At 38.1% G+C, this 18,953-nt stretch overlaps 1 protein-coding gene across 3 annotated transcripts in view; it reads right to left on the bottom strand.

Moving 5' to 3' along the window:
- Positions 1-18,948, bottom strand: part of LOC121088376 (PARP1 binding protein) — a 56,829-nt gene extending 37,881 nt beyond the window's left edge. For all 3 annotated transcript variants that reach the window (XM_040594322.1, XM_040594323.1, XM_040594324.1), the window contains exons 1-6: positions 18,849-18,948; positions 17,411-17,563; positions 7,594-7,824; positions 5,749-5,859; positions 4,217-4,387; positions 1-155 (exon numbers count right to left, since the gene is read on the bottom strand). In XM_040594322.1, the coding sequence (XP_040450256.1) occupies positions 1-155; positions 4,217-4,387; positions 5,749-5,859; positions 7,594-7,824; positions 17,411-17,560 (818 nt within the window). In that variant the 5' untranslated portion in view covers positions 17,561-17,563; positions 18,849-18,948. The remainder of the gene's footprint in view (positions 156-4,216; positions 4,388-5,748; positions 5,860-7,593; positions 7,825-17,410; positions 17,564-18,848) is intronic.
- Positions 18,949-18,953: the final 5 nt, after the last annotated feature.

Genomic DNA, 18,953 nt, shown 5'->3' with positions numbered 1-18,953 from the left:
CTTGGATTTAAGATTTCACCAACAATGTCTTGCAGCTTGTCAATAAAATTAACAAGATTTGAAAGCCCCTTTACATGGACTTTTAAAGGATCAAATAATGAAGATTTACAGCCTCTTCCTCCAAGTTCTACGGTTCGGATAAAAGATGTTGCCATCTATTAGGAGAAATATTCAGAGATATGAAACTGTAGACATACATGAAATGTACGCAGGTTGAAGTGAACCTGTCCTACAGATTTTCAAAGTGTGTAACAGCTGGTTGATAGCAGAAATAATTTAACTGGAATCAATCAAGAATAAGTCTTAATGGCAAGCTTTGTAGATCTTATGATAAATATTTGCAAGATCAATACTTTAATAGTGCAGCAGTATAAAAAACCATACAAGTCAAAGCAAAAATGACCCGGCTAATCTGATATCTAGATTGGCCTTTTAACAGCTTAAAAAAATGTTCATATAACATTTTATACAGTTTATATAATTTTTTCATTGTTGCTGCTGTTTAAATGCTTGTACTGACCTCAAAAACTAGTCTTGGAGTCAGAGGGCTGTCTGTGACCCAAGAACAATTTTAACATAAGAATGTAAAAGTTGACTTCAGTAGTGTATCTGTTTTCAGAGATGCAAATGAAAATAATGTATATTCAAAGCTTCTGAAAAAAAAAACCAGTTAAGGCTTCTATCATCACAAGTACCCAATTTGGAAAGTCTCCATATGTTTTTAAATGCTATAAAGACACTGAAAACAAGAGATGTCCCAAAGCAGTACCAAAACCTTAAATGACAACCCCTCAAACTTTAAGGCAACAGTCAGAATAAAAAGCTTAGTAGTTCTTCAGAATGGTGAAAGATAACAATCCAATATGCTTAACGCAGATTCAGTAATATTAATTCTACATAGAAGTTTTAATTTCAGACTTTACAGCTAACTCATAAAGCTTGTAGGACTGGAAAGAGTACAATGGGATTACTCTAGCAAAGAATGTATACCTGTCAGTATCCCTGCCTTTTTGTTAAAGATTACCTGTGGATGAAGTACAGTTCATAGGACCCTGCCTTCCCAATGGGAAATATACTAGCTTTGCAAGATTTCTGCAAAACACAGATGCCAGAAAAGAAGACTTCTTTACATGGTAGAGAAGTTTTCCCTCTGGCAACTCTGAGGAAGAAGTAATAAATCCAGTCCAAACACATTTTTTTTTTTTTTTTTTTTTTTTTTACACAATGTTAACAGAACATTAGGAGCCAAAATAATTAATCCTGGAACTGAGATTTCATAAATTTTCCACATTTATTCAACCATAAAAATCTGAGAACGCAGCTTCTTCAGTGACTTTTACATACCCATACTGCTTTTCCTTGGTCTGTTGTTGTCTGGACTGAGGCCACTGTGCATGCAAAATTTGATTATTTCGAATATGAGGGACTATAGTGGTTCTTTGGAGAAAGAATTCTTACTTATCTTATCCCAAGTATTTTTGAGATGGCTCTGTCTTGATTATAACTACTGTAAGCATAAATGCACCTCACATACCAAACCAGATTCTTTAACCTCTGTGAGCACTGCACATTAATGCTGTAAGCTTCTTATATTCCCATACAAGGGCATTGAGGGAAGAGTATACCACTGTCTTCAGGGTGTTTTTTCCAGCTCTGTGCCTTTCAGAATAATGAGCAGGACTCTCCCATATCAATGACATTTTGAAGAGTATTTCAAGGCTGATCAAGCTGCAAATGACTGGAAAGTATTACCCTCCCCGAATTCTGAGTGAAAGCTGAAAAAACTGCAATACTGCCCTTTGAAACCTTGGCCTCTTTTTTAGTGAGCATGTCAAGGCAGGGTTTTGTCACCAGGTTGCTCTCAGAGCAATTTGTAGACAGAAATCCTTCAGATTCTAGATGTCTCAAGTTTAACAAATGCACAGAAAAATGCTGGTTTACTATTTAACAAAAATACTTACACCACTTTAAAACTTAATCAGATTGTAATGCATTGTTAATGGCTTGGCTTTCTTATTGTTAATACTGCTTTGTGATGTTTGTTTAACTCAACCTCATTGCTATATTGGGTTTGCATGGTGAGGTTTTGCTAGCAGGGGGGCTACAGGGGTGGCTTCTAGGGGAACCTTCTAGCAGCCTCTCACATCTGGCAGAGCCAATGCCAATTGGCTCCAAAATGGACCCACTTCTGGCCAAGGCCAAGTCCATCAGCAACAGTGGTTAGCACCTCTGTGATAACATTTTTAAGAAAGGCAAAAAAGCCCAACAAAAGCTGCACAACTGCAGCTGGAGAGGAGAGTGAGAATACGTGAGAGGAACAACTCTGCAGACACCAGGGTCAGTGAAGGAGGAGGGCAAGAGATGCTCCAGGCACCAGAGCAAAGATTCCCCTGCAGCCCTTAGTGAAGACCATGGTGAGGCAGCTGTGCCCCTGCAGCCCCACGGAGGTTAACAGTGAAGCCGATATCCACCCGCAGCCTGTGGAAGACCCCACACCAGAGCAGACAGATGCCTGAAAGAGGCTGTGACCCCATGGGAAGCCCACACTGGAGCAGACTCCTGGCAGAACCTGTGGCCCTGTAGAGAGAAAAGCCCACACTGGAGCAGTCTGTTCCTGGAGGACTGTACCTCATGGAAGGGCCCCACGCCGGAGCAGTTATGGAGAACTGCAGCCTGTGGGAAGGACTCACACTGGAGAGGTTCAGGGAAGACTGCCTCCTGTGGAAGGGACTCTATGCTGGAGCCAGGTAAGAGTGTGAGGAGTTCTCCCCCCAAGGAGGAAGGAGCAGCAAAATGAACATGTGATGAACAGACTGCAACCATTGTTCTCCATTCCCCTGTGCCACTAGCAAGGAGGAGGTAGAGAAAACTGGAAGTGAAGTTAAGCTGGGGAAGAAGGGTATGGTGGAAGGGAAAGTGTTTTAAGATTTGGTTTTATTTCTCATTATCCTACTCTGATTTGACTAGTAATAAATTAAATTTATTTTTTTTCCCCCCAAAGTTGAGTCTTTTTTGCCTGTGACAGTAATTGGTGGATGATCTCTCCCTGTCCCCATTTCAACACATGAGCTTTTCTTTATATTTTCTTTCCCCTGTCCAGCTGAGGAGGGGAGTGATAGCATGGCTTTGGTGGGCATCTGGTGTCCAGCCAGGGTCAACTCACCAGGACTGATTTCAGAGATATTTGGTCTAATGCCATCTTTTCCTTCCTTTGCCTTTTTTCTTTGATATGAATATTCATGACCTCACTTCACACTGTCTACCAGGACTTCAAAATTTTAAAAGCAATAATAAAACCCCCATATATTTTTTTTAAGAAAGTGAACTTTTTCAGGATTTCAGTCACTGTTTGGTATGAACGGTCTTGATGCCTGTTTTTATGATATCATGTGTTAAAGCTCTAGAGGTACTCATGCACACAGTTGTTCCTCTGTGCATCATTAGATCTCATGACCAAGCCAGCACCCGTTTCTTCACACAGATTCTCTGTTGTGTCTTTTTAACCTAGGAATCACATTTACGGTGGTATTTGACTTGGCTTGCAAACGCCAGTCTTGCACATGAGATTAAAGCAACATTTTGTGTTTATAGATCTATTACACTGCCTCTGGTCTACAGCAAGTTTCATTTGATACACTGTTATGGTTCAACCCCAGCCAGCAACTAAGTATCATGAAGCAGCTCATTCAATCCTCCCACCCTGGTGGGGTGGGGAGGTGAATCAGAAAAAGGTAAAACTCATGGGTTGAGATAAGAAAGATAAGACAAGTTTAATAATTGAAGTAAAATATTATTATAGTAATAAAAAGGAAAGAGGGAGATATAAGAATAAAACTCAAGAAAAATAATTGATGCACAATACAACTGCTCACCACCCATTGACCGATGCCCAGCCAGTCCCCGAGCAGCGATCAGCCCCTCCCAGCCAACTCCCCCCAATTTATATACTGAGCATGATATCCTGTGGTATGGAATATCCCTTTGGCTAGTTTGGGTCAGCTGGATTCTGCTCCCCCCAGCTTCTTGTGCACCTCCTCACTGGCAGAGCATGGGAAACTGAGAAGTCCTTGACTTAATAGTAAGCACTATTCAGCAATAACCAAAACATCAGTGTGTTATCAACATTATTCTCATAGTAAATCCAAAACACAGAACTGTGCCAGCTACTGGGAAAAAAAATAACTCTATCCCAGACAAAACCAGGACATACACTTACCAAGAAAATAGACATTTCACTCTTCTGTGAGGCATGTTTTAGGTTAGTGAAGGCATCTCTACCAAGTCCTCTGTCAGGAACATTTAAAATACGAGCCAATGCCAGATCATCCTTAGAATTCACCAACAAGCTTAAATATGAACACACACACTTCTTTGCTAGGCCTGTCACCTGTATAAGAAAGCATCACACAAATTGGTCATCCTGCTGTTGAATTATGGTGTTTTTTTTTTAATTATATTTAGGTATGTACTGACACGATTTTTGGAAAGAGTAAGAATTTCACCTTGCATAATTTCAAAATGTTACTTCATGTATGGGGATTCTGGAAGCATTGACAAAAGCAGGTATGATTACTATGTTAAAGTTACATATAGTGTGCTTGAATATTCACAAAATATTTGAGGGTTGGATCTCTAGCTATTAAAATTGGCTATCAATTTCTATTTGGACACCTCTTTGGATATTCCTTTTCTATCCCAAGGTAAAATACTAGCACCATTAAACCACAAAAGGATTTGTCGTTAACCTCAAATAGGCTAAGATTTTAAACAACTTGCCAGCTCTGCAGAAGATTCAGTAATTTTTGCCTTGGCTCCCAGGGGATGTCAATCACAGAAACTCCACTGATTGAGTTTGGACATAAATTGTGGCCTAGATCCACCCACATAACCAAAACATAACATTGTATGCTTATATTGCAGCACTGTTCTGGACCCTGTAAGAACAACGGTCCCAGAACTGAAGAATTTACAGTTTTGTCACAAGCAAAGAAAAGATGAAGAAAAGGCCATGAACAAAAGGAAAGATAATGAGAAGACCTATTTTTTCTATGGAATTTCCTCCTTATTCAACAGGATGTATACAACAAAAATCTAGGCAGTAAACAAACCAAACATATATGTGTGACAGTGAAAAGATAGACAAGGAAAAAAAAGGAAGGAGTATTTTTACTACAAGCAAGAAAGCCATTATGTTAGTGGTAGAAGAAGTACTATCTAGGGGAGAACCTCAGTTCAGAAAATATTTTCTTGTTCAGAAATATTTTGAATTGTACCCACATATTGAATTGAAATTGCCACTTATGAGAAAAGCAAGTTTGGAAATTACTAAAGTGCCAGCATTTTAAGCGTTGTTATAGAGTATTCTGGGATTCTTGTTTTAAGGGTTAAAAGGGTAAAAGGAAAAAATCCAGTATTCCAGAAAGTTCTCAAGTCCTCTACTGTGACAGACAAATCTTGTTTCCTTTGCTACAGCTAACACTGCAGTGGGTATTCAGATTTCTTCTGTAAGGGAGAACAAGCTAACAAAGTGAAATCAAAGAAGTTTACTTCACCTACAACTTTACTTTGTAGCATTGGGCAAATCATTTAACTCTTAGTCAAGACAATGTTTCAGTGATGGTTGACTTGTAGAAAAATTTATTCCCTGGTGATTCAAGGCAGATTAAGTCTACAGCAAATGCCTGCTTCACAGAAGGACTGTCTTCAATATATATGGAACATTACAAAAGAGATAGAAATAATTTTTACCTTCACATTCTCCTGGCCCTGTCTGTTGACCGGTGTGGGAGGAGTAGAAGGAACAGAAACATTATTTTCTTGTGCATTCTGTATGCCAGAAATAAATTCCAACAGTTGAGCCTGTAGTAAAAAGATCAGAATAAACTTAAATATGAAGTTGACTAGAAAGCAAAAGTAGTATTACAACCAGGTGAAACTATGTCACTGCCAGTTTACTACTGTTTTGAGTTAACACAGACCTCATGACCTACTTTTGGTTTACAGTCTTTAGCAGAGAAAAGAGGTGTAAGGGTCAAACTATCTTAGAAAAGGTATCTCAAACAGTTACCTAATACACTCACACTAAAAGTGGCTGCTTATGTTTTGGAGAACATCTAATATGTTATACCATGGTCAGGGAGAGCTCTTTAACCTACCAGAGTTCTCTACCTTCCCTATGAAAACAGGAAGAAAAGAAACCCCAAAATCACAGTTTCCATGCCTTTCTCCTGTGCTTCAGTTCTCCTTGTAATCTTTTTTTGTGTTTAATAATCACATGAGTGCTTTGAATGTAGGTTCTCTGAACCTTTAAGGAAGTAGACAAGCTGGTTACAAGCATACTTGTCACAGAATCATACAATAATTTAGGTTAAAAGGGACCTATAGGGATCACCTAGTACAAACCCATGCATGCTTGAAGCGGGACCAGTTTGACCAGGTTGCTCAGTGACATGTTGAGTGAGCTAAGTTTTTAATATCTCCAAAGACAAGATTCCACATGTTCTCTGGGCAACCTGTTAGCGATATTTGACCACTTTTTCGTGGAGAAAACTATTCTTACTAGGCCTGGAAGGTAAACAGTTTTAATCGTGCTGTAACTAATAACTCATGGCACATTCATAATATACCTCAGTCCAATTAATATTCAGTAACTGGCATATCTTCCCTCATATTACAATGGCCATCTAATTAAACATATATCAAATGAAGAAGATTAAATAAACATAATTTAAGTCTGCAATGCTGAGAGCAGGCAGTAAAAGCAGACAACTACTCTCTAATTCTCATTACAAACTAGAAGTATATGCATCTAAATCCAACATTCATTAACTTTTCAGTATCAATATCCTCTGTCCTTTGACTTTTCTATGCTCTAGAAGCACAGGATCAAATAAAATCATGCGGAATGTTTGTTTTTCAAACTTGTCTTAATTGCTACTTACATATATTTTTATTCAATAACAGAGATTAATCAAATTCATTTTTCATACTTTTATTAGAGTAAGAGTGGAATACACACAAAACCTTCTCTAGAGTATAGCCTCACATGCAGTGTCATAAGAACATCTGAAGATGCAATAAACTGCAATAGTACTGCAGACTGGCTGAAGTGGAATCTTTTCTGGTTTCTGGAAAAATCTAAAATGGAACTATATGTAGTATAGGGTAGTTTCTGCTGTGAAGTGAGTGGTATTTTTAAGGTGATGATCATCAAAAATATTTTGACTGCATATCAACATACAACCAGAACTCCATGACACATGTTAATCACTAAGCTTTGTTCCAGTCTTACCAAATCTCTACAGCTCATTTTTCAGTTCCATTTCTGGCAAAGTGTGGTATACGTACAGAAGAGCTGTGGGACCCACCCATTTAGCAGGAAAACAGAAAGAAATAATTTTGAGTAAACCTAAGATCTCTTTAAAATATTTAGTAATTTAAAGTCATTGCTTCCCCAATAGAAGAGCAAAGTAACTTGTGAATAATTCGGATTTTTTATTTATTTATAAATATATCTAGAAGTGTCATAAATCCATAACTGGAATAAAAATTATGTCAGAACAATATAAGAGATCAAGCAAACAAAATACTTACAGGGGCTATGCTTTCATCTTCAGATACAAGTCCAAGACCACAGCATTTCTGACATATGTCTATTAGATCTAACATATTGCTTCTTTCTAAGAAGGCATGATAGGCTTTTTTTACGTCAGCATAATTTTTAGGTTCTTTCATGTTTTCGTATGATAATCCCAGTTTGTCATGTAAAAAATACTTCCAAGTTTCCAACACGTCACTAAGTGATACTGTGAAATCTCCATGGTGCTAATAAAACAGAAAAATGCAAAAATAGTATTGGTTATAAATAAAAAAGTATTCAGCATAGGTTTAAAACTAACTTTTAAAAAAGATGCATTTCAAAAAATAAACCTCTTACAATCTAAATATTTATTATAAACAAAGTCTTACTTGAAGTTCTTCCAGTGCTTTGCCTTTACAGTTGAGTATTGTTACATGCAGTATTTGTTCCTGATACCAGGTATGTACCTTGAACTTCACTCATAAGAAAAAACATTGACTTTTTTACAGGACTGCGGCTTACATAAAGTTATTTGCAGAAATAGTTTTCAGTGTGACAGGCATTTACATCCCAAAGGCAGTAGATATAGCTCTATTACCTTGCTTCAAGCAGTCATCTGGGAAAATACATGCTATGTCAAAAAAAAAACCCCAAACCTGCTTTTCCTTTGTTAGTATAGTTATACTTTATCATAACACTGATAGTGTTACTAACAAACACATTAAAACAATGCACACCTACCCATTACTAGGACCTTGACTAACATTAACTGTACGGTATAGGCCAGAATCTTATACCCAGCTTCTGGCCACTCTCCCTGTCAAAATTATTAGATTACATTCCATGTACCCCTCTGCCTTCTCCCCAACCTCCAAAATGGAAAAAAAATTTTTTTTTTTACAGTTTATCGGAAATTTATCAAGAATTAGAGATTAACAAAGAGTTAAATTAAAAGAGCAGATAAAGGGGATACGTGACAACAAATACATGGGTAGCAAAAAAACCTAAGCATTTTCTTTGCAACTGGAGAACCTTTTCCTATTCTAGGCAAAAAAAAAAGAAAATTAAAATTTATCACAAACTTAAGAGGCTTGTAACACAGTTAAAGTCCCTCTTTTCTTTCCAACTCTTGAGAGGAATGCTCTGTTGACCTTTGGTGGACAGAAGCAGAAAATGTATAAAACTAATGACTAAAGGTTTAATTTACATACTAGTTCATAATTTTTTTCAAAAGATTTACAGTGGGGGCATCTGCTATTACTACACTTTTAGGCAGAGGTTTATTAAGTAATCGTGCCTAACTAGTTAGAAGAGTGAAGCAATAAGCTTGCAGTTTTCTTGTGCAGTTCTAAACTAAAGGGTAAAAAAAGAATAAACTTTTCTTTAAAAGTTATCTCTACATGGGAGAACAGGAGAGACTAAGGAAAAGAGAATGTATGCAGTCCATAATGCTACATGGCATCTCATTTATGAAGGAGAAGTAACTAAAGAACCATAGGTTTTAACAAAACTGGCATGGCTGAAGTTTATAAGTATGGCAGCAGGGCACGAATGGCAAACAAAAAGGTGAAAGCATCACCACAGATATGAACAGACAGTGGAGTTCAAATTCAGAGGAATTTAAAAAACAAGCCAAGTAAGCAACAAAACCCTGTTACTCGAGTCACAGACCAAGTGATGTTACTGAATGCAAGGCAGCTAACCATTCAGTTGTATCAGTAAGAAACTAGATGAGAGAGCAGTTACTGTTGAACTCTTGAGCAAGAAATAATTAGGTACAATACATAGCCCTATAGCAAAGTATTGTTATTTTTTAAACCAAGTGATTCACGCTTGTGAGGAAGGGGTGGAGGGAATCAGCTCACTGAGCATCAGAGGTTTTAAGTCTTCCAGTTCAGCACAGGTGTAGGAACTGCAAGAAACCTGAGCCTGTCTCTTGTGGCTGCCAACAAAGGAGATGAGTGTATTCTCAGTGGTCAAAGACTGCAACACTGAAGAAGCCAGAAAAATCAGTTTCAATCTGTGTAAACCAAGCTATGCACAGGAAGAATTCCATTAAGATGCAACTTATATAAGTGAAAATACATGCTAACATAGAATTCTGCTACTGATTAGATTGAGCTAAAGACTGCAGAGACAAAACACAGTGTCTGGGATGCAGGATTACATACATATTCCTGGCCTCTGCAATTCAGAATCTGGTCCTTTATTCAATTGTTAACCTGTTTTTTTATCTCTTGACCACTGCCTCTGGACTTGCACTACTGTACTGTTCTCTGCCTTGCCAAAATTCTGCCTAAGAGATGCTGATCTCCCTTACACACCCATACCTCATTATATCCAGTGCCTGTTTTCACCTTGCTCCCAAATCTTGATGTCTTACTCAACATCCGCCACAATCTGTTTTCTCATAGCCATGTTTATTGCAGTCCTTTCCATACTACCATACTCTAAAACCTCCCAGTGTTAACTTGCCCACCACCACTTCCTCTTTCTCCTGTAATCTTGCAGCTTCCTTACTACTTGCTCTTACCTCTCCTCTGAAACAGAGCAAGGTCTTAAAAAGATTAGTCAGAATGAGCTTGGTACAATGCTCTGGGTGATGCTCTGTTTGTGTTGAGTAAAGAATGTACTCTGAAAAGTACTCTGAATAAGGAAAAGTTCCACTAACAAAATTAAAGGAATGTACCACTGAAGATAAAGTAATGTGCTCTGAATAATTAGAAAAGATAAGGTGGGCACCTGAAAGAGATAAGGAGACCATGAGTCAGGAAATTGTTGAACAAAGGAAGTTGAAAGGCTTACTCCACCTAGATCCCACTTATTATGAATAGAATGATTACGTGTCAAAATCAAATGAATATGTATGTAAAGATGTTGTAACCTCTCACAAACTTTTTAAAATACCTAACTTTTCACTGAAAACTTTGGAGCTGGTTTGTCCAATGTGAATTGGCTAGCTCCCCAATTTGGCACGAAATAAATACCTTTGCTGCTTAAAGACAAAAATCCATCTCTGAGCAGTTACTCTGCCATTTTGGCATCATTTCACAACTACTATTTTTGTCAACACTCAGCTCTGATCTACGGACTAGTCCCTATTTCGTACCCTTACTTTTTCAGCTAAGGTCCTTCTATTTGAGTTAGACCTCAGAACACATGCAACAAGCAATTTTGCATCTGTAGCAAATTTTCCAGTTTTCACTAAGGACACTGAGTTCATGCTACTGGTACCTAAAGCATATGACAGCAAAAAAAAAAAAAAAAAAAAAAGCTGTATTATACAGTCATAATGGCAGATAACTCCCATCTAGCCCAAAGGTTTTATTTCATGTTTTAACATTAAGCAACTTTAATCTGCATAAAAGTGATTACTTACTAACACCATTAGCAACTGAATACAAAACTAAATACGCCAACAGGTCAGCAGCAATTGTAATAATTTAAGTTGTTCCAGCATACTTAGCACAACTTTCCCAATAGACCTAGTTAAATATACAATTCCAAAGTCCTGAAAGTCAACTCCTTCGATATTGCTTAAGAAGAGAACTAGGAGTGAAAACAAAAGAGTACTCACAGATATTATTTTTAGAGCACTTTTTTGCCTTCTAGTTTGTGCATGGGCTACAATAATTCAGCACTATGAACTTGCCTGCTATCCCACAGATTACCACAATATTAAAATGGCATACATGTTTTCTGAAAAGCACTTACTTTCCATTTCAGACCTCAAAAAATTAAACATGTAATCATATTATAATCCAGTTTAAACATACCAAAACAGCAGTAGGTTGAATAAAAAAATAAAAAAAAGATTAAAAAGTTTTCTCACTTTGTTTTGAAACAAAATTCTCCAGAACTACCAAGTTAAAGTACAACTTCAATATGATATCTAATAAATCAAAACCTTTCCTCATCAGACCAAGGACCTGCAGAAATTCACAAAATTTATACTAGTGCTGCAAAAATATTTTAAATCCAAATAAAACCACACTCCAGATATTCATGATCAAGTGCTCACTATGACAGTTTATTCCATTAATTATAGAGTCAATTTGTCAAGAATCTCTGGTTTTAAAATTAATTTTAAAAAATATTGGTGTTTCAGTAAGCATGTACCAACTAGCTAATACCTTAAGGAACTTAAAAAAGTTCCATACTTTCATTCCATGATGTTGCAAGTATTGTGTTTCATAGGCATAGAAACAATGAAGTATTATGAAGCACTTTCACTTCTTGTTAGTGCAGTATTCTAAGTTTCCTTGGACTCTTGCTTTAAAAAGTCTGAAATCCAGCAGCAACATTTAATGCCTACAGTCAACATATTTTAGTATTTTGTAAGTATTGCAAGCTTTCTAGGGCTAACCACACAGCCAAGCAGCTTCCATTTTGACAGAAAATTGTTTTAAAAAACATGAAGTCACGTGTATGTCAGCAATATAACATTCTTTCCTGCCCTTCTCAAACAAATGGTCACTGCCCATTTTTGGAATATGTGTGTTCAAGACGCCATGCTTAACCTCCACACAAGTGTTGTCTCTAGTTCTATTATTTTCAGGCATACTCCTGAAATGCAGTATTGTTGTCTGGTATTGCCCTCAAGCTGTGTGATTCTGCAGTCTTGTCACTTCTGGTCCTACTGAGCCTTGCTTGCTTCTGTACACTTTCACACAAGACATAAGTTCCCAAACTGTGGTATATAAAGCACACTAAAGTATTTTAAAGCAGCATTTTTAATAAGTTTCCCACTCCAGTGAATGCCGACAGTGCCATGCACAGATTTAGATGGTGGTTCATACATGTGCAAGCGAATAGACATATTTATCATATTGCAATCTGCCAGAAGCAAAGCCAGTGAAGATACAGGCCAATATCCCAAGCTTGGAGAAATGCCAGTATACCTTGCATGGATAACTGTTTGGGACTGAACACCTTTTTTTGGTGGGGCAGGGGCAAGCAACAGTGTGGGGTGTCAAGGGGAAAAGTACCAGGATCAAAGAGAATAGAAGTATGCTCAGTTTAATGAGGTCTGGAGAGCTACAGTAGGGTGAGTAGAAGAGTTAGTAGTTGCAATAAGATCCTGAAACAGACAAAGTAAAAACTGTACTCATCCAAGCAACAAACTCCTACCTTCTAAAGTTAACACTATCAACTATAGCAGTAATAAAAACAAGACAGAAAATGTAGCACACTTGGTTAAAAAAACAAAACAAAACAAGAGCCCTACACCACATTCTTGCTTCCCCTTCCACCCCTCAAAACAGAAGCATGTAATACTATAGGAGAAGAAAGGGAGGCAGGGAGAAGAGGAAGCCTTATCAAAAAACTAAAGAGGGTGCCTCAAGATTTAAGTAGCAACAGTTTAACACACTTAAAACTACTCCAGCTGTTAAGCAACCCAAAAACACTAGAAACAGTAACTACTGATGCTTTGGTTACACAGGGTATAGGGAAAGACAGCAGAACAGTCTCAGGGCATCATTTGCTTTTAAAAAATGCAATTAAATATGCATTACTTCAACCTTTCTTCTATAAAATTTCAATGTTTGGTTGGGTTTTTTTTCCTCAAAAAAGAGCCTGTCCCTTGTAGAGAAGACTACTCAGCACTAGTGAGATCACATCGGAATACTGTGTCCAGTTCTGGGCTCCTCAGTACAAGGGAGACATACTGACATACTGGAGAGTACAAAGTCCAGAGAATCACCCACAAAGATTAAGGGACAGGAGCATCTCACGTATGAGGAAAGGCTAAGAAAGTTGGGGTCATTTAGGCTGGAAAAGAGAATGCCCAGGGAGGATGTAATCAATGTATATAAATATCTAGAGAGAGGGTACAAAGAGGATGGAGCCAGGCTCTTTTTTAAGGTGCTCAGTGGCAAGCCCAGAGACACTGGGTACAAACAGAACGAAACACAGGAGGTTCCTGCTGAACATTAGGAAGCACTCTTCTACTGTGAGGGTGATTAAGTACTGGCACAGTCTGCTCAGGGAGGTTGTGGAGTCTCCATTCTTGGAAATACTCAAAAGCCATCTGCACATGGTCCTGGACAACTGGCATTATGTGGTCCTGCTTGAGGAGACAGGTTGGACAAGGTAACTTCCAGAGGTCCCCTACAACATCAACCATTCTGTGAAAAATTAATTATACTGAAGAACAGCCAAGACAATGCCTCTTGGTAGCACCCTTACATATGTTACAAGCAACATCATATAAAATTGCTACAAAGTTGGTAGGAGTCTCATTACCAAAAGGAAGACAGATAAAACTATTTAAGGGAGTAAGGCTGTAAAGCAACTTTGCATTTTTCTTTATTTGTCAACATAGAAACAAGATTATTTGGGAAAACAATTCAAGAAATGCAAGAACCTCAACAGAACATATTTTTTCAGACAGTGTACAAAATGTAGTCATGGAAGCACAGGGTAGAACTAACCACACACAAAGCTGATTTCATGCAGAATCAGAAAGAGACAAAAACAAATTTCTGAAGGGAAAATGTATTTCTAAAAACAACAATGAAGCACTTTTTCCTCCAGTCTCACAGTCCCAGTGCTAGAATACAGATTTACAAAATATTTAAGACAAGTCTAAGAATCTAAATGGACAGACTCGAGAAAAAAAAAGAAGTTTTATATGATGTCTCATTTTCCCCCAATAGTAGCTAAAACAGCCATGGTCTGAAAATGACAAGTAAGTATTTGTCCTAATAGCTACAACACAAAGTATTTTCAGAGGAATTCAAAGCATATGATTTTTTTCCTTTTATCCCCGCTATTTGATCAGTGTTTATCACACTGCTTGCTACCCTTATTTTTGGTGAAATTTAAGACTAGTAAGTTAGAAGACTTTGAAACTTTTCTGGATTTCTCAAAAAAAGCTTTGTTATTTTTCATTTTTACTGCTGATACAGATAACATTAAAACACAAATACCATCACAACAGTCCAGGTTCCTAAAGAAAGAGAATAGGGTTTTGTTGTTTGTGGTAGCTTAGGGTTTTTTTCAACCCAGTGAGTCAAAAGCATGTTAGCACAGTTATTTTTCATGCAGTAACTTCATCATAATAGACTTCTATTCCATGGGTGTTACGTTAACAATATGAAATTATTGTACTTAAATGAGAGATCTAACAAGGGACATAACATGGTGAAAGTTTATTAAATTGATTACTGCTTATGAAAAAGTCTTTGTCTTCAATTAGGAATCATTTAACTTGGACAGTGAGCTCAGGGAGCTCAAGGATATCTTTAAGGAGCAGGTGGTGTTTGCCCTGAGCCCCACGAACAAGCAAGAGATGAGCAGAACCATCAAGACAACAAGTATTGTGTGCAGCTGTGTCACAATGGTAACATCACCACATTCGGGCATTGGGCCAACATCCCTGGCACGTGTGAACCTTACAAATCACAAAATACTGCACGCCTGCGCTTAGCCTAAGCTTAAAAGTTTACATACATAGGTGTGTAAACTATTTTTGTTTTTCACTGAGTATAAAGGTGGGCAAGCTCCAGGACTGGGACAGAAGCCTCACCTACAGATGGACACACAGTGTAGGAATTTTCCCAGTTACCATGAGACTCCTGGTGCCAGCTGCAACTGGGCTTCCCAGCCGAAGTGTGGGCTTGGATGATATTAAGGTGGTAACTGGTGATGTATCCTTTTCTTATTAAAGATCCTTTTGTAGTAAGGATTTGATGTTTCGCTCCTATTGCTCTTTCATCATATTGGGCATAATAACTAGTACTGTTTCCTTCTATCATATTGCATACTATTTTCCTTTATTATATTGTAATATAATAAACTGTGTTTATTCTTATATTTGATTTGGAATTCATTTTTGCTTGGTATCCAGTCAATCAGCAAAACACATGCCCTACAACAATAATACTCTGCATCTTAGTTTGATATTTCAGCACTGAACCAAATAAAACAGCCGTATTTAACACTATAAACATCAAAATGGACATCCAACTGAAGAAACTGGATTTCAGAGGCAGCAAATGCTGGAAAAGTTTTAATCCACATATGGCAGACAAGGTTTATACATACTGTTAATTTGTCTTATCAGACCAACTAGTATAATCAGAAAAAGCAAATTAGGTTTTGAGCACTTAGTCCTTCAGATTTGAAGTAAAAGCATTATATTTCAAATTTTAATTGTTTGAATTTTTATTCGATCATATCTGAGAGAAAAGATAGAGGGGAGGACTGCTTGCTAGAGAAGAAAAAAAGGAGAAAGCAGAATGAACTAGTTACTTCTAGGGGAAGGAAAGAGCTTTTTATAAGCTGTTAGGAAGGAAATAACAATGAACCATAAAAATATCATCTTTACCATGTCTGCAATTTTTGGCATCCAGCAGAATAACAAGTTCTAGTCCCCCGAGTTAGCTTTGGAAAAATGTTTGTGATTCTCAACGGAGAGTCACACCAAACACGACAAACAGTGATTGCCTCCACAGGTAGTTTTACACTATTGTCTTTTATCACTTATTTTAGAGTTTCTTTTGATGTGCAATAATTTTCTAGTTTTACCTACACAAGTACTGTGAAGACACTGGAATCCTGACTGGAATATATTGCATTCTATGAAGTACAAATGTAGAATCTTGGGATTCTAATATTTCTGCTGTAACATTTTATTTTTTTTAGGGGGGATGAATTGACCAGTGTTACATTTAATGTTCAGACAACAGATACCCCCATTCTGCACATTTTAGACTACAAAACATTTCCTGGTGATTAATTTAGTTAGGTTAAAGAGTGTTCTAGAAATATTTCTTCCAAGACATAAGCTTCTTCCAGTACAAGTGGTAATTTTTTTAAAGAATACACTGCACCTAGAAGTGCACAAAGTGAAGCAGGTTTTCTGTTTGTTTGGGGTTCTTTGTTGGTTTGAGGGGTTGTTTTTGTTGTTTGTGTTGTGTTTGGTTGGGTTTTTTTTAAACTAAAAATTTGTACTACATGTTTAATTTAATATGCAACATTTGGGTAAGTCTTCCAACAACAGTAATTTGTTTTCATCAGTAATTAAGATTATTGACCTAAAAAGATATCTTTAGATTATTAAAGTGACTATTGCAATTGTTCTCATTAGATGAGACACATGCAAAGGCCTGACTGTATGTTGCATCAGTTTTCGGTATGTTTCATATGACTGCTAATGCCCAACCTTCCAGCTGTGACAAGCCACAGTACTTCTTACGGAGGCTCTTAAAAGTTACATCTCCTGTTTGTCTTTTGACAGATACTTCTTGTACACATGCAAAGGCGGCCATGTATTTCCTACTGGTACTGGGAGCATGCTCCAACTTGTATGTATAGGTCTTCATCTGATGAGCCTCAGGAAAAACAGCAGCCAAGAACAGACTTCTACAAGCACAACTCATGCAGCTTATACCAAATCAGTTATGTATGCATACTGTCATGTCATTCCGAAGCGTTTTTGGAGCACTCAGAAAAAAGATGCATCCCAAATGCCATAGTTCTCCCACCCTCATCTACAGCATAGAAGAAACATATGATGGAAATAAAAAGAAGTTACATGATCAGGAAAAAAATACACTAGTATTTAATATTAAAAGTTTTAAACTCAGATATACACTTAGAAAACTTCCATCCTCCCATTTGTCTTGTTGTTCTTTTTCTAAGCCCTTATTCAACAGTATGCTTAATTATACTAATTTTAGTGCCTTGCTGCATCTGACCCTCAGTTAAATCAACAACGAAGTGACCAAAACAGCCATTTCAGGTAGGTGCCTAAGCAAGAAGTCCAGGAAGTGAACAAAGTTCAAGATGTACCAAGTCCCAAGAAGTTACTGAATGAATGCTAACCTGTTTATTGACTTCAGCCATCGACAGTTGTAACGCCATCAGCATGTAGTCTGCTCCACATACAGTAGTCCTTTCAGAGTTTGAAAATAAAACCCATTGTCTTCTGAAACACTTGATCCCGTTTAAAATTTTTTGCTGGAAAGCAATCATTGTCTAAAATAGAAGATGGAAATAATTAAGAGAAATAAAAATTACTATAGCTATGCAAGAGGTCTATGAATGTCTTCAGCTTCCTAAGAGCTGTGCAAATCCTGTTGCATCTTCTTGCAAATCAAGTTCCTACAATAAACTCTTCCCACTAAACCAAAAGTCTGGTGACGCTTGCTACAACACAGCAGGCATGAAGATAAGGGTTTAAAAGTGCTTATGACTGGCAGGTCTTCATGAAGACTCCTTACTTGCCTTGTACATTATACCAACATAAAAAAATAACCATTATCATAAACATGATAGCCTTTTGTTGCTGAAAGCAGCCAGTCTGAATGCCCCAGAGAGCATCTTCTATACTACCTACATTCTCTATACATCCAGGCTGGTGTCTATCCAAAAGTTTTAAACCTGGAAACACATTTAACATTTCTAAGACTTACTACCAAAAACATCTCTAAATGCTTTTATTACCCATGTAGTCTTTTTCTCCATTCCGTAAGTCATCATCTCCCCTATTTCCTTTAGCAATGACTTTCAGTACCAGTTTTGAGTTTGACCTCTTCATGCTTTCGTCTTTTTCACCTTCTTGCACTTGTTCTTTCCTAAAACAGTTCCCTATATGACAGTAGAGGAGCAACACCCATACCACTCACCTTCAGAACACAGAACCAACCTCTTCCTTCATTTCACCTAGCTATGGCACAGTCCACAGCTTTTACTTTTGGTTTTTTGGGGTTTTTTTTATTGGTATAATCAGGAAAAAAAAAATAAGTGTGGGAGAGGGGCAGGAAAACAGGAGACATCAGGTAACAAGCAGGACCACAGCAGCAACCACAATTACTTAAACTCTACAAAGTGTTTGGAGGGGCCAATCGACTTTATTATTTTACATTAACATGAACAAAATATGAGGGCAATAGATGATGAAGCAGGTGGGCAGGTGCAAGTCAGTGTAAGGCTGACAAAAAACCTCTCCCTCCCCCCTCTGAGACCTGTCACTCGGAGCCAGCGCCCAGCCAAACAGCGCGAACAAGCCCAAAGCCTGCAAAACAAGCCCCAATCCCTAAACCTTAAGGACCGACATTACCACTAGCGCCACTACCCTCCCCCCGTCCCGGTTCCCCCGCTGACAACTCTCAGCTGGGGCCTCCTCAGGGGCCGGCCCGGGCCGGTCCCCCGCCTCAGGCCCACCGCGGGGCCGCAGCACCCTCGCCTCCGCGGGAGGCCCGCCGCGGCCTTCACACCCCCCGCACAGCCCGGCGCACTCCTGCTTCTCTAGCGACATTACCTGCGCGACCAGGAGGACAGCGGCGCCCGCAGCGCGGCAGCCTAGAGGCACGGCTGCCCTCCCCGGCGGTTTGGATTTAAACCCGCCGCCGCCCAATGGGAGCGG

The sequence above is a fragment of the Falco naumanni genome, chromosome 5 (assembly GCF_017639655.2).
Source record: "Falco naumanni isolate bFalNau1 chromosome 5, bFalNau1.pat, whole genome shotgun sequence".
Lineage (NCBI taxonomy): Eukaryota > Metazoa > Chordata > Aves > Falconiformes > Falconidae > Falco > Falco naumanni.
The sequence above is the reverse complement of the archived record's forward strand: the minus strand, read 5'-3'. Positions and strand labels throughout refer to the sequence as shown.